Here is a 17,003-nt window from a genome sequence, read left to right on the forward strand (position 1 = left end):
AAAGGTATATCGAGCTAAATATGGTATTTAAATAAAACACAAAAATAAAACAAAATCACTACAAAATTTTTGCTAATATGATGTAGTATACATTTAAATATTGTATTTTGATAGAATTTTATTACAGTATTGGTTCTTAGAGTTTAAATAATTTTTGGATTGAGCATATTTTTTCTTATTAAGTTTGACAAATATTGTTTAAAAGTTTTACTTAAACAGTCAAAACAAGCAAAGTAAAGAAAGCATAGACATACAATATAGATGTTTTTATAAGTGAGTTTTAACTGTTAGAATTTATATTTTTTCTTGATGAAAACTTAAAACTAAATAACGCTCTTAAAATTTGACTAGAAAGCAGGCTTTTCAATAAACTAGACAAACTTTTGAAGCTATTTTTTGCAAAAGTTTCTTTGATGAAATTTAATAACAAACATTTAATGAAAAGTTTTTTTAGTTTTAAGTCGTACTTTAACTTTAAAACTATGCATTTTTAGTAGTTTAATTATCAGTATTATTACTAAAGCTTAAAAAAAATTATTGCTGATTAAAACAATTTTTTAAGCATAAATTGTTATTAGTTAACTAGAAAATGTGATTACTTAAACTTTAAGTGCATTCTTTAAACGTTGATTTTTTAATTAGTTCTTAAAAAAAGGATACAATTTTGAAAAGTATATTAAAATTAGCTATTAAGCTTTTTTTTATTGCAAATAACAGCATAGTACGTAAATTGAAATCAAAATATAAGCTACTTAAATTTTATTTTACGGGTTCTAACATTAAAAGACTCTATGCTGAAACTAATAACGAAAATAAATAGCTTTTTCTTTCGATACTTATTTACACAATAATGAGCTTTACAGATATTCAATGTTAACTTATAATCCTTTATAGATATTAAAAGATTAAACACATTTTTATAGTAAAATCAATTTACAAATTATATTTTAATACGAGTATTAATTAAAAATACTTACAAAAAAATTTCAACTTGTTATTAATATATACGTTAATTCCATTATTGTTTTAAACAATTAAATAAAGTAAACTAATTAAATTAAGTTGTTGTTTTTCAGCTTTTTTTATTGTTTAATAAGAATACATTGTAGAAACACAGTTAGAAACAATTATAAAAAGTTTTTTAAACCTCAACATAATTTTATTTAGTTTTAAATCTTTTTAGCTTGATTTAAAAATGTATAAGTTTAAAGTTTTAACAAAACTTATTTTTTTTACTTTCTTTAATTCAAGACAAAGCTTTTTATTTGCAGACAAAAGTCTTAACACCGTTTTAAGCATTTTTATAACGTAAAACAAGTTTTCTTATAATAGAACATTAAATTAACCAAGTCATAAGAATTTTAATTTGATTATATAATTTGTTTTATTTTAATTAGCTAAAATGTTGTTTATACAAAGATTAAAAAAAGATTTTTCAAGCAGCTGTTTGGTGTCTTTTAAGAAATTTAACAACTTAAAATTTAATTACAGTTTTGCATTTTGATGATAGAGACTTATAATTAAACTTTTTTAAATTAAGGTAAGATTTTTAAAAATTTTATTGTAACTTAATGTACAATGTTTTCTTTTGATCAGGCGTGACTAGTATAAATTAAAGTACGTGCATATTGTAGCTAAGTTTTTAGCATTGTATACGTTATAGATTTTTTTGTTAACATAAAACTTTAATTTCCTAGTGTTCTACAGAGTTTTAACTACAAAATATTTATTTCAAATACTTATTTTTTAGGAAAAAATTTCAAACTAATTATTTTTCATGTCATATCTTTAACAATAAATTTATAAATATTTTCAAGTTAAATGAATTTTAAAAGCGTAAAGCAAAGAAAAATATTTTTCCTGCAGTCAGGTAAATAATTCAGCTAAAAAATTGTTTTTACTACTTATAGATCTGTTTTTTTTAGAAGGTAAATAACATTTGCTTGTAAATTCAATATTATCACTATTTTTATATAGTACATTTTTAAATGATTTTAAAGCAACTTTGTTTTTTAATGTGATAATGCTTTTGATTAAAAGGTACAATCAAAAAATTTCATATTTTTCAATATTTGACAAAACTCAATTGCAACAGTCATTAAACCATTTTGTTTTTAGACTTCAATTTTATATCGTAGTTAGATTCAATAGCATCACTTATAAAGTGAAATATAAAATATTTTTAACTTTTTGTTTACTTAAAAAAATTTTAGGAATTTTTCAAACTTATTGATATACCTTATTTTGTTTCTTTTTATTCTTATGCAACTCAAGTTTAAAAAAATAATAATAATTAACATGCTCACTAATGTCTACGAATCCTCATAGTATCTCAAATACAATGAGTTTAGTATTTTTACAGAGTATTTAATTGTATAAAGTTGTAAATGTTACCGAGTAAAAACTTCAAAGATAACAGTTTCTACCTGGCAAACCCTACAGTGCAGTCTTTTACAACTAAACCACAAGAGGCAAACAACAAGATGCAGCCTACAGGTTTACAAAATATATATCAGCAACACATGAATGCACAATACAATGGGCAACCCAACCTTGCTTACAATGTGCAAGGCATGTACATACCCAGATCTTCAAAACAGTACGTAGGAGTCCAGAACAACATTTATATCCAGCAAAATCGGAACCAACAGAACCAAAGTGGATTACATCTAGGTTACCAAAGCACAAACAAAAATGCTAACTATACCCAAAACATGAGCAAAAACTTTCAAGGTACTCAAGGTTTACAAGATTACTACAAAGCGCAAGCTACTCCACTATTGAGTAATACCAACCAACAAAGATATCAAAACCAACAAATGAATGTTGCGCGTCAAATGAAACAACCAATAGACGAGCAACACATGTTTAATACATTAATGCAGAACGTTAACACGCGAAAACGTTTGATTGAAATGTACCAGGAACTGATGGAACAGCAGCACAACACAATGCAAGCTCAAAACAATGTTCAAACTGCACAATTGGTTGACATACAAAATTCGCAGAAAAACCAACTCCAAGTCCAGCAAGTATTAAATCCTCCTAATCCTAAGACTAACAATGTGGTTCCTTTCGAACAAAGCGTAGATTCAATGGGAGGAACAACATATTTTCATCTATTCTACCAGATCAAAGAAAAGATCGGTGAAGGCGGTCAAGGATCTGTATACTCGGGTAAGCAAAGGTTGTATAACATTCAGATTTACGAAAAAACATTTTATTAGTATATACTTAAACACCGTACATAATTTTTTTTTATTAATTTTTTTTTGAATATTTTAAATAAAGTTTGAAATTTATTTTTTAAATTTCTTAAAACTAAATAAAAACTTTTTTTCTCAAAAAATATACATAAAAACTAAACTTTATAAAAATTTTTTTGAAAACGACTCTATCTTAATTGAAGTTTAAAATTTAAATAGGTGTTTGTTTATACGATTCTCAAGACATTGCGATAAAAATTATAAGTTTGGATAAAAACTCTTTATTCATCGACTACAAGGGGAAGAATCTTCCATATGAATTAGCTATGCATCTAGCTGCTTGTGAATCTGAAAAAAACAAAAACTTGGGATCTACTGGTATGTTTTTTCTTTAATTATTTTTATAGTTGTTAGCCTTAGTATTTAATTTAAAAAGCTATTCAAAAAAATAACACAAAAGTTTTTTTAATTTATTCAATTTTTAAACTTTTTTATTAATTAACTTCTATTTAATGTTAACATACAATGCTTTTAAATTAATAAATGCGTTTCATAGTTTATTACACTAATATGTGCAATAGTAAAACTTTTAAATGTTTTGTTAACATGTATTTTTGACAACTAGTAGTTTACAACGATTGAATTGTTAATAGAATTTTTTTTAAACTAAAAATCAAATGTTTAAACACTTATAATTGAGCCTTGTATAACGTACTTAAAATTATTGGTATCTTAGGTATAATACAAATATTCGATTGGTTTATGTTTTCCAAATGTTGTGTAATAGTAATGGAAAAACCAAAAAACTATGAAGAACTCGCAAAATATATGACTAAAAACGGATCATTATCAGAAGAATCAGCAAAAACAGTTTTTATACAGGTAGTTTTTTTTTTTATAAGTTTATAGAATTAATTACAATAAACACTTAAAAATATTTTTTGTTAACCTGATTTTGGAACTTGCCAATTAAGTAGTATACACATGTTTAATCTTAAACATCAATACAAAAAAGTTTTTTGTACTGGACTATAACTGTTTATGTGCTAAATATAGAAGAGGATAGTGTTTTACTTAGTTTTGTATCAAAATTTTTTTCAAAAGTATTTTAAAGAATATAGAATTATTTCTTAACTCTATTTTAAGAAATTTCTTAGCTACTTTTATTAAACAGTTTTGTATTACTTTAGTAGAAAATAAAAATTTTCACAAATACTAACGTTTTAAATAAGTCTTTATTTGTCATTGTGTTTTCGCCGTTTTATAACTTCCTAAGAAAAGTACAAATATAATTTAATAAAAAGTAGAACTATAAGACGGTATATATTACTACAAACAGCTTTGGAATATTATGCAAAATCTCCATAACAGTTCAATAGCACACAAAGACATAAAAGCTGAAAATATACTTTTCAACCCGGTTACCAATGAAATAAAGTTGTTCGATTTTGGCTGTGCAACTTTTAATTCGGTTAGTTTAAATCGAAGTATTAGTATAAAAAATTCATTATCCAATGATGGTGTATGGATTGAAATAAATGTGTTACCTTTTTAAAAGTCTCCTTACTGAATAATAACAAAATACTATCGATAGAAACATTCTAAAAATTTTAACCTGAATAATTTTTAAGTAAAATTCATATGATTTCTAGTTACTTTACTTGGAAGAATTTTATCAAATGGCAAATTGTTTGAATTATTCGTAAAAAACCTTTCAAGTAATTCATTTGTTTCTTTCTGTTAAAAGTTTAAAACCGTTGTAACAGTTTCTACTATTTTTTTAACAGAAAGAAATTTTAACCGTAGTATCGGGTACCGAAAACTGCTATCCCCCTGAGTTTTTCACTGGAAATATTACAACTGGGGAAGACCTGGACAGATGGTGCATTGCTCTGGTATTGTACACCATTATTGAATGTAGTATTGCGTTTAAAACTCCTCAAGAAATTGTTTTCAATGATCTACCTTTGTCAAATGGTCATTCACCGGCATATTTGGATTTGATAACCAGCTTGTTGCACAAAAATCCTCAACGTAGGCTAAATTATGAGGAATTGAGTGCTCACCCTTGGATTTTAAGTTATGACACACTTTTGACAAAGTTTTCTTGACCCTCGAAATTTAGTTTAAAAAATTTAAGCCATCAGAAAATATAAAGTTGGGTAATTATGAACGTTTTTTAATTTTGTGCTAGTTTTTTTTATTAAGTAAATTGGATTAAATATTTTATGCTAGTTCCTTTTAGTTTTGAAAAGCAGCAATTTTATAGTTTGTACACGCTAACTTTTTAAAGATTAAATTGCCTTTTTGTAGATCTTTAAAACCTTTTGATTACTCTTAAAAGCCTTTAACTACGTGTTTTACACGCATTTGTAAAAACTTAAAATATCGTTTGTTACTGAGTTTAAACTGGTAAAGTATAAAATTTGAACTTATAAATTTTTCTGCAGTCTAGTTGTGTTTAAAGGCTTTTCATGTAGTTTTTATTAAAATTTTCAATAGTTAATTCTCTTGTCGATAAAATACGAATAAGCATCTATTTGAAAACTTTTAAAATAAAGTACGAGTACATTAAAAAAAAAAAAAAGAAACAGGGTTGTCACTTAGGCCATTTTAAAATAGTAACAAAACTCCGGCTGTTTGAAATCAACTTTTACAAATGAATTTCATTATGTGGTGATCACCATTTTGATTTTATTTATGAATAGAGCGTTTTTAAGTTTAGCCCATAAACTCTAGCTAATTATATTTAAACTACTATTCCAGCTAGTTTTTGGTGACTTTATATGTTTTTAAAGACTAAGCCCTCTAAATCACCGATTCTTAACCTTAACTAAATTTACCCCTGTGGATAAAATTCCTTGTTTTAAGGGGTAAATTTTCTTTAGTACAAGTTTTGTAAATGAAGGTTTATTTATTACTTTTTTAATTTATAAGTTAGTAATTAACTGTATTTTTTTTTTGAGTTAGATAACTCTTTATATTTTACGATTTACTATATTTAATAAGCTTAAAGTTAAAAAAATAGTTTTTTTTTTCCTCAAAATTACATACTACTTCGTATATTGTGGGTAAATTTGGTAATAGGCTTCCAAAAAGGGTAAACATGAAAAAATATTAAGAACCGCTGTTGTAAATAATGATTTTATTTTAGTTTCAAAAAGCTTGTAGCATTTAGGAAGTATGGTTTTATTTTTACTTTCAGCAGTTAGTTGCACTTGTTTAATGTCTTGAAATAAGAACAAATTGATTATTTTGTTTTTAAACTTTTAATTTGTCAAAATAGATATCTGCTTATAAGATAAGCAGGCAAGAAATAGTTTTTCTTAGTTTGAAGATCTTTTCGATAATAAAAAACTTGTAGAGCTTTACTTCTGGTTTATATCTACTTATGACTAAGACTAATTATCACTAATTATACTAGCTCACTAGACATGTATACATAAAGTGTAAAACTTCAATTACGTTTAATTTCTGCTTTAGTATTGAACTGTAACGTAGAAACACAAATTTGTGTCAAATTGTTTAAAATAATTAAGCATTTTTAATAACTCTGATAGACTAGTAAGAAAAATATAATAAAAACTAACTACTTCTATTATTTAAGAAATTTGTGTATATTTTTCATTATTTGTTTTAAAAGTTAATTTTTTTTTTAAGTATAAATAAAAACTGAAAAAAAAAGTTCAAAAAAGTAAATAACCAGTTATTCAACATATAGTCAGTACTAAAGCACATTACTAACTTTACAGTTTTATTACATAGCCTTTAAAACGGTCCGTTTACATTATTATAAACTTACTTTTTAAAATAAAGAATGTAGCAACAATCGTAAACAAAATGTATCCTACTATTTTTGAGTACGAAATAGTACTTAAAAAGTATTTTCATAAAGTGTAACATTTAAAGAAAAATGTTGTGGTTAAATAAGTAAAACCTTTAGTTGGTAAAAATAATAATTTACATTCTGAAAGTTTTTGATTGACGTCAGTACTATTTATAAAAATATCGGATCTACGTTCTTTAAATAATAAACAAAAAGTATTAATAATAAGTTTGAAACCTAACATGATCTTAGTAAAACACTACTTTTAGTGCATATTTATTTTTGTTTATTAAACGACAAAAAAAAGCGCTCAAAATATTTGGTCCTATGACCTGGTGCACGAGGAACCTTTCGGTTATTGAGCATATCACTAAGGGGAACGGGTCAAATATGCACGAGGACACTTTTGCACGAAAGATCAAATATTCACAAAGGGGCGCTTTTGCACGAAGATATTTTTGCACGAAGACATTTTGCACGAAGGGTCACTTTTACACGAGGGGCCACTTTTGCACGAAAGATCATTTTTCACGACAGTAAAAAAATAAAAAAATATATAAAAAATGTTAAAAAAAGCAACATAATAAGAAGATTAGTTAATAAAAAAAAGTTACCGACCGAGGGTAAGGGTTAGGGGTAACAGTGATAGTAAAAATAGATATAAAATATAAAAATAACAAAAAAAATATTTAGAAAAAAGTATAAAAAAAATTTAAATAAAAAATAAAAACAGTTATCGACCGAGGGTAAGGGGTAACAGTATGAAAAAAAAAACCTAAGAAATGTTATCAAAAAAAAAAGACAAAAAAACTACCGACCGACGGTAAGGGTTAAGGGTAACAGTGATAGTATTAAAAAATGTAATTAAAACTAAAGTTAAAAAATAAATTAATAACTTTTAAATTTTAAATGAGTGCAACAATGTTTTTGTTCAAAAGTGTCTTTGTGCAAAAGTGAACCTTCGTGCAAAATTGACGCCGTGCAAAAGTGCCTTCGTGCAAAAGCGTTTTTGTGCATATTTGACCCTTCGTGCATCATTAGACTTCTAGCCATCACTAAAATCTTAAGATACCTCATAATGCAAAGTATAAATAGAAAATGGTAAACCTGTTGGTAGCCTAACTAAAAGTAATTTGGAAAGTGTTTAAAAATATTTAGGGCCTTTTAATATTAATTTTTATTAAAAAACCTGTTATGTTTTAAACAAAGTCAAATGTTATTTTTAAAGTTCATGAATTAAGCAAATTCTAAATTTAGTACAAAATTTTTTACTATCTAAGAAAGAAAAGAGAACACCAATAAAAAACTTAAGTGTGTTATAAATAAAAAAACAACATATTCAAAAAATATACTAGTGTATTTAGTGGTATGGTAATGAATTACAAATACATTCATAAACAGTTTAGTTTTAGAAAATAATTAAACTTATTTTCTTATCGTAATTTTTAATAATATAAATTTACGTGTTTAGGAGAGTTTATTTTACTTAAAAGGGATTATAAGCTTATGTAGCCACAGAAAATACTCTTAACTTTGATTATTAATGATATGCATGATAGTTAAAAGTATTTTTTATTTAGGTTATTCACATTTTTTACCAAAAAAATTGAACGCAATTTTAAAGAAAATATGTAACCTTGTAAAATTCTAAATATGATTTTCATTTGATTGCAAAAAAAATCTTAGATATCTAATCTTCATAACACTACATTTCGGTTTATCCTTTTACTTTCTTGCAACATTTGAGAAAGCGATTGAAAACCTTCGATTAAACCTTCACCAGTGACAGCACTGCAGCCCTGCACATGCCAGTTATTGAGCTTCAAACTTCTTACATTCAACTTGTCAATGATTGTAGCGACGTTAGAAGCTTGAGGCAGGTCTTGCTTGTTGGCAAAGACAAGCAGAGGTACATTTTTCATGAAGTCGTTTGAAACAATATTTTGGAGTTCTTGGCAGGCTTCAGTCATTCGTGAGTGGTCCGTGCTATCCACTATGTAAATTAGTCCTGCAATTTTCATTTTGTAAACTTATATGAAAAATAAACCAAAAAATATTATTTATACTCTTTAAAATACTATTTTAGCAAATAAATGAAAATACCTAACATGCTTATTTTTCTTTAAATAAAACATTTTCGCAATTCTATCTAATATTCTTAAGAAAATAATTTTATGTAAAGTAATATTAAAAATAAGGTCCAACCTTCTGCAGTTTGATAGTAATGATGCCACAGAGTCCTGATGCGGTCTTGACCACCGACATCCCATATAGTGAGTGACAAACCTTAAAAAACATAAAAAGTCTAAATAAGTAAACACTTCATAGTCAAATTAGTAGCAAACCTTTACACGGGCTGACTGTTTCCACGTTGAAACCGATTGTTGGAATTGTACACACTTGCTCGCCCAATTTTAGCTTGTATAATGTCGTTGTTTTTCCTAAAATGAATTTTAGTTTTACTAAAATGTTTGGTGGAAGTCTAATAACTTTTGAATATTTTTTATTCAGTTTAAATAATGTTTGATATTTTTTACTTGAGATATAGTTAGGCTATAACTTTTGAGAGCTGGTTACATTTATACTTAAAAATTATAAAAATAACAATTAGATATTAAAAACAACAAATAAACATACCTTTCCTGCTGATATTATTTACATAGATTACTATTACTATTTCAAACAAACAATATTTTAAGGTTATAGTTTTTACAAATTGTATACTATGGTGTTTAAGAGTATTTAAATAGTTAAGTAATAGCAATTGAAACCTGCAGCGTCCAATCCAAGCATCAGAATATTTGATGGGTTTTCTGACGTAAAACTTTCCCAAATTTCATTTATTCTTGATAAAAAAATTCCCATGTTGTTACTAACTTTTACTTGACAATTTAGAGCTAAATTATAAACTTGAATTTTGTTTTAATTCTTCTCTTATATAGTACATTTTATTCATTGTCTTCTGGCGTAAACATTGACAAGTGGCAAGAATTGCGTTAAATTTGTACACGTGTAATGTACAACGTTTCGTTAAACAAACATCTTAAAGAAAAGAAGAACTTTTCACGTGGCTGTGACGTGATTTTTCATCGTAAAATATAAAAATCTAAATTTTTAAGTAATTACTTAATATTTTTTAAACTTGCATAAGTATATTTAGCTAAGACACTTCTTTAAAACTATATTGATTTTATCAAAAATTTAGAATATCTAAGTAACGTCTACAAAAAACCGCCGCTTTTATGTATAAGTTATATAAGAAAGAACATGCTTTATAGTATTTTGGAGCTTTTAAAATTGAAATGATAAGTTGTGACAAGCTTGGGAAAGTTTCAGAATAAAGTTAAAATACGCAGTTTTTTATTAGATACTCACAAAAAATAAATAAATAATTCAATACTTAAACTTAAATAAACATTTTTTTCATATAATAAATATCAAAAAAAAAACTGTTATGCAATATTTGTGTGATGTAGCTTCGAACAATTTAAAATTGCTAATATAGTTCATTAACTTTCGGCAAGAAATAACTACGTTTGGATACAAAATTTTTGTATAATGAACAATGAAGTATATAATAAGCTACAAAATAAAAAATTAAAAAGTTGTTTACTAACAATTACTAGGAATTTTTCAAAAATTCTTTTACCTAATACATTTACAGCTTTTAAATATATCAATTTCTAGTTCTCCTTTGCAGCTGTAGAAACATTTTTATATGAAATTAAGTAAAAATATCAATACAATTTTTACTAGTTAGTTTTATTTAGTTCTCGTAATGATTTATTCCAATCATTAGTTTTGTTGTTTATGCTTATAAAATATTTTTTGTTGTCAGGAAGTTCACTTAAAATAAGGAAAAATATGTATAAAAAAAGTATAAAAAATAAAAAAAATGTTTTTTAATAAAAACATACGGAAATTGAATTTTTTGCCAACTTTAAGTTTTAAGATTTATTCAAAACCACTTCATTTTTGATAAAAGGATAATTATATTTAAATGAGTTTTTATTTAAACCAAAACTGATCAGTACAAAATTATGTTTTATATACCATTATTCGGTGATTAATAAATTTGATGTAACAACTTGTACAAACCAATTAGAAAAACTGTTTAGTAATTGTTTTAAATCACTCTCTAAAAATAAATAAAAACTGTACTTTTTCGAGTAATCTAAATATAAATTTTCAGCTAATTTTGTTTCGACAATTAGGTTTTTATTTATTATAAGTATATTTCTTTTTTACGCATTACATAAAGCAAATGTAAAAATTATAGTGCAACTGTTTCATGTAATGTATAAGTTTTACACAGAGTAATAATTAAAATACAATAAAGCTAATATTTTACGTTACTGATTCTCAGCTATTAAAATTAAAAAAATAAAACTTGAAGTATATATAGTAGAAGTAAACTAGTTACACAAAACTAAAAACATTATATTGCATATTTGTTGAATTGTCTAAACACTTTTATTCAAAAATTCAAGTTTGCTTCCGTCTAACACGAAAATCTACAAAACTTCAATAAGTGACTCTAAAATTTGTTGAATTCTAAAAGTATTTTTTCAATTTGTTAAAAACAAGTAAATAAGTAACTTCACCGTATTATTACCATTAGCTATTGGTTATACTCTTTTTATTCTTTTCCAAGGTATTTTGGAGTCATTTTTTTGCGCTTTAAACTGTAAAAATCCTTCTAAAGCCCAGTTTCACTTTTATACATGCAGCGTTCAAAATAGTTTTAAAATGGTTTGTTTATCTGAAATTAACCTGAGTTGATAAAAATGCTAAAAATGTAATTTTTTGTCTAAAGGTCGTATTCAATTGTGGTCAAACGTGTAAACATAGCTTTCGTAACGAAACTGCCCTCTTTCAAAAAATACTTGCTGCTACGACCGCAATTTCAATGACTTTGAGCGTTTTGTTTATTGAGGTGATGTGTAAATTTGCAATAAGCTAAGTTCCATAATATGCCCAAATTTTTTTTTGTTAGCAGGTAGTCTTTATTTAAATAGTTTTCAATTAAAAATAAGTTTTTAGTTGAAATTTGTCAAAGATAAACGTTTATTACTTACTTATAGTTTTATAAACAGGTGTTTAAAATCTTTTATTATAAGTTTTAAAATTTAAATTTTTTTTAGTTTAAACATATTTATGTTATTAAGTAAACTTTGTACTACAAACTGTTTCAAGGCTGAATAGTTGTAAATAGCTATAAGAATTGAAGATTAATTAATTAAGATTAAAGAAAAATTGTTTACTAAAAATTACTAGGCATTTTTCAAAAATTCTTTTACCTAATACATTTACAGCTTTTAAATATATCAATTTCTAGTTCTCCTTTTACAGCTGTAGAAACATTTTTATGTGAAATTAAGTAAAACATCAATACAATTGTTACTAGTTAGTTTTATTTAGTTCTCGTAATGATTTATTCCAATCATTAGTTTTGTTGTTTATGCTTATAAAATATTTTTTGTTGTCAGGAAGTTCACTTAAAATAAGGAAAAATATGTATAAAAAAAGTATAAAAAATAAAAAAAATGTTTTTTAATAAAAACATACGGAAATTGAATTTTTTGCCAACTTTAAGTTTTAAGATTTATTCAAAACTACTTCATTTTTGATAAAAGGATAATTATATTTAAATGAGTTTTTATTTAAACCAAAACTGATCAGTACAAAATTATTTTTTATATACCATTATTCGGTGATTAATAAATTTGATGTAACAATTTGTACAAACCAATTAGAAAAACTGTTTAGTAATTGTTTTAAATCACTCTCTAAAAATAAATAAAAACTGTACTTTTTCGAGTAATCTAAATATAAATTTTCAGCTAATTTTGTTTCGACAATTAGGTTTTTATTTATTATAAGTATATTTCTTTTTTACGCATTACATAAAGCAAATGTAAAAATTATAGTGCAACTGTTTCATGTAATGTATAAGTTTTACACAGAGTAATAATTAAAATACAATAAAGCTAATATTTTACGTTACTGATCCTCAGCTATTAAAATTAAAAAAATAAAACTTGAAGTATATATAGTAGAAGTAAACTAGTTACACAAAACTAAAAACATTACATTGCATATTTGTTGAATTGTCTAAACATTTTTATTCAAAAATTCAAGTTTGCTTCCGTCTAACAAGAAAATCTACAAAACTTCAATAAGTGACTCTAAAATTTGTTGAATTCTAAAAGTATTTTTTCAATTTGTTAAAAACAAGTAAATAAGTAACTTCACCGTATTATTACCATTAGCTATTGGTTATACTCTTTTTATTCTTTTCCAAGGTATTTTGGAGTCATTTTTTTGCGCTTTAAACTGTAAAAATCCTTCTAAAGCCCAGTTTCACTTTTATACATGCAGCGTTCAAAATAGTTTTAAAATGGTTTGTTTATCTGAAATTAACCTGAGTTGATAAAAATGCTAAAAATGTAATTTTTTGTCTAAAGGTCGTATTCAATTGTGGTCAAACGTGTAAACATAGCTTTCGTAACGAAACTGCCCTCTTTCAAAAAATACTTGCTGCTACGACCGCAATTTCAATGACTTTGAGCGTTTTGTTTATTGAGGTGATGTGTAAATTTGCAATAAGCTAAGTTCCATAATATGCCCAAATTTTTTTTTGTTAGCGGGTAGTCTTTATTTAAATAGTTTTCAATTAAAAATAAGTTTTTAGCTGAAATTTGTTTTAACTGAGAACTTTAAAGTTAAGAAAAGCTAAGTTTTAAAAAACTATGATAAAAAAAGTATAATTTTTTGAATGATCATTTAATACTTGAGTTTGTTTATATATAACTACAGTTTTTCTATGTCTTGAAAAAAAATAATTTCTTAACAAAATTTAAATTTAAATCATACTTGAAACAATTGCTTAAGAGAAACTTTTTAACAGTCCCAAAAAGCTAAATTAGTACTTAAGCATGAAATTAACGTGGTGTAGGTTTGAAATAAGTCATTAAATAATTTCTATAACTGTCAGGTATAGTTATTTTAAGCTTAGCTTTAAAATTAATTAATATAGTAACATTGTTTTCAACAAGTAAAGAGCTTATTACTATGTCTAAAAGTATGTAACACTGTAGATTTATAAATGCTTGATCATTTGCTTAGAGTTTTTAGATTTTCAGATACTTTTTTGCTATAAATTAAGTGTCAACTTTTTTAATATCATATATGTATTATTTATATGTATATATGTTTGGCTTTTATTTATAGATATTAATATTTTGTTTTATTATTACTTTATCTCTTTTCAATTAATTGGTAATAGATCCATCCATTTAAAATAAATTTAGATCCAGTCGAATTCTGATATTAGCAAAAATAGACGTATTTGTGATCCGGTAGTCCACTAGTTTTGATCTATTTATCTATTAATATTTACTTTGCAATGTCTTAGAACATTGAATGGTACAACAATAATAAAAAAACAACAATAGAAATAAACTTTAACGAATAAACAATTCTTCAAGTTACTAAGTCGCTTTGAAATTTGTTTTTGTAAACCATTATTTTTAACTTATAACTTTTAATGTTCACTTTTTAGTATTGTGTTCATTGTTTTTGAAATAATTTTTGACATAGTAGGATTACTAAAATAATCTTATACAGTACAAAACATATTTAATATTTTACAATTTAGTCTGTAGTCAGCAAATTTTTTTTTGTTAACTACTAAAGATATAACTAGTGTTTTCATCGATTACTTAACCGAAAAAAAGTAAAACATTAGAAAAATTTATGTTTAACGGTAAAAAATTAAATAAAATTGTACATATACAATTATACTAACTTAAAAAAGTAACCAGCTGTAAAAGTGAATAAAATAATAAATTAAAGGTATAGATTAAGGATTGGCAACGTGCTGGCTGTGGGCTGGATCTTGTCCGCCAATAGATACTTCTGACCTGCGAAATGTTTTTTATCTTAAAGCATCTTTTTTATACCAAAAAAATTCGAGCTTTTTTATTAAATACAATTTGATGTGTGCTCTTGATTTGATTTCTAGTAGGCAGTAGAGTTTATTAAAGCCGTTTTTTATTGCATCTTAAGTTAAAAAAAAATTTTGTTTAAATTTTATTATCTTATTTTTACAATTAAGCGATTTACAAAAAAATATTTTAACAAAGTCCGGAACAAAAAAAACTTTAGTTGGTAAATCTGGTCCGTCGACTAAGGAAGTTTCTCACAAGTTTAGACCAAAGATAAACGTTTATTACTTACTTATAGTTTTATAAACAGGTGTTTAAAATATTTTTTTATAAGTTTAAAAATTTTTTTTTTTTTTAGTTTAAATATATTTATGTTATTAAGTAAACTTTGTACTACAAACTGTTTCAAGGCTGAATAGTTGTAAATAGTTATAATAATTGAAGATTAAATTATTAAAAATACCAAACATGAATTATCAATTAACTTGCTAGTTGCTGAAATCAAACATCTAGTTGCTGGTTGTTTAGCAACTATATCAGAAATATAGGTAAACATGTTTATTATAAACATTAAAAAGTATCAATGTATCTTACTAAACACAACTTACTAATATTTGTTTTAGTTCACCATTTTGATAAGTTAATAATTGAAAAAAAAACCTATAAAGTTTTTCTACAGTTTAAGTGTAACACTATTCCAAGTTTCACTTGAAAACCGTTTTGTTTTTAAGAGAAAATTAAAAGTTATTGCATTTAAATTCTTGCCCGGGCAAAGTATGATGGAACAAAAAGTGAGAAAGAGAATAAAGAGAATGAGAGCGCATTTCTCTTTTAAGGCGTGTTATAAAAACTGCATGATGCAACGATTTATTTTAATGTTTTTGGTCACAAGCTGATAAGGTTATACGATAGACTGAGCTGTGTTGACAGAACCGCCAGGAGCTGCAGAGACTGTTTACAAGAAAGACACTTGAATATTGGTATTGAGTTGTTTTATATTGTTTTAGTATATATATTTATAATTGTATTTGTTAGATTTAAAGATTGTTATTTAAAGAAAGTTTTGTAATTCTCTTACTGTACACTTTATAGCTCTTCTGATTTTTAACAAGTGATTTATTAAAAGCATTTTTACAGTGGTTTAATATAAAGCATTTTTCACATAAGTGACATACTTTTATAGTTCTTGTAGTTTTCAACACTTGGTTTTGCATTTAATTTTAAGTATTTTTAAAAATATTATTTAATTTTTTATAGTGGTTAACTTACAGTATTTTTGTACACATATTACATATATAATAATTCTTGTTATTTTAACAATGGATTTTGTGTTCATTGAAGTTCGTTTAACAGAGAAACTCACTCAATTGTTGTGCCTGGTTATTTATAGTAGTATTGATATCTAGTAATACTTAGTCTAGGGTAAAGTTATAACTATGTCAAATCCCAATAGTAAAGTAACACTCAGATTAAGCCCTAAGCGTAAGCGTTCTAGGGGTAATGAACCTTTGGATGTCACCAACACCCAATCGTTTCAAAAGAATTATAAATTTTCTTTCATTTGTTGTGCCTAAACAATAGTTTTGAAATGAATTTTATCTTAAAAATCATAGAAATTAAACAGATCCAGTATTTAATTACATTGCAAAACTTTAACTAATACTGTTTTTAATTAATTGTAAACTTTCCATAAAATTATTACAAACACAAACTATTTTTACGTTTAATTTTATTCAACTTAGTTTTTTAATAACATTCTAACTCAGGGTTCTATGCTTGGTAATTTAGGTTATAATTTTCAAAAATACATCAATATTTTTTACATTATTTTATCAGTTAAGTAACATTTTAACTTTAGTGTTTACGTTTTCTCACCTTTAAGTTTGTTAAAACAAAGTAGCTAATATTTAGCTTTTGTCATAAGTATAGTTTTTTTTTTAAATATAAATGCGAAGTATTTGAAAATTTTTAATTAGAATCTTTTTAATGTGTAGACAGTAGATCTAGTTATAGTTTACAGAT

At 25.0% G+C, this 17,003-nt stretch overlaps 1 protein-coding gene across 1 annotated transcript; it reads right to left on the reverse strand.

The window, feature by feature from the left end:
• Window positions 1-8,729: 8,729 nt before the first annotated feature.
• Window positions 8,730-9,897, reverse strand: LOC145832362 (uncharacterized). Its single transcript, XM_082939680.1, has 4 exons — window positions 9,804-9,897; window positions 9,378-9,473; window positions 9,238-9,318; window positions 8,730-9,040 (listed from the first exon to the last, which is right to left on the reverse strand). Exons 1-4 carry the CDS (start codon window positions 9,895-9,897, stop codon window positions 8,730-8,732), a joined length of 582 nt encoding a protein of 193 aa, XP_082795806.1.
• Between the last annotated feature and the right edge of the window lie 7,106 nt (window positions 9,898-17,003).

The sequence above is a fragment of the Thalia democratica genome, chromosome 3 (genome assembly GCF_965202585.1).
Source record: "Thalia democratica chromosome 3, ktThaDemo2.hap1.1, whole genome shotgun sequence".
NCBI lineage: Eukaryota > Metazoa > Chordata > Thaliacea > Salpida > Salpidae > Thalia > Thalia democratica.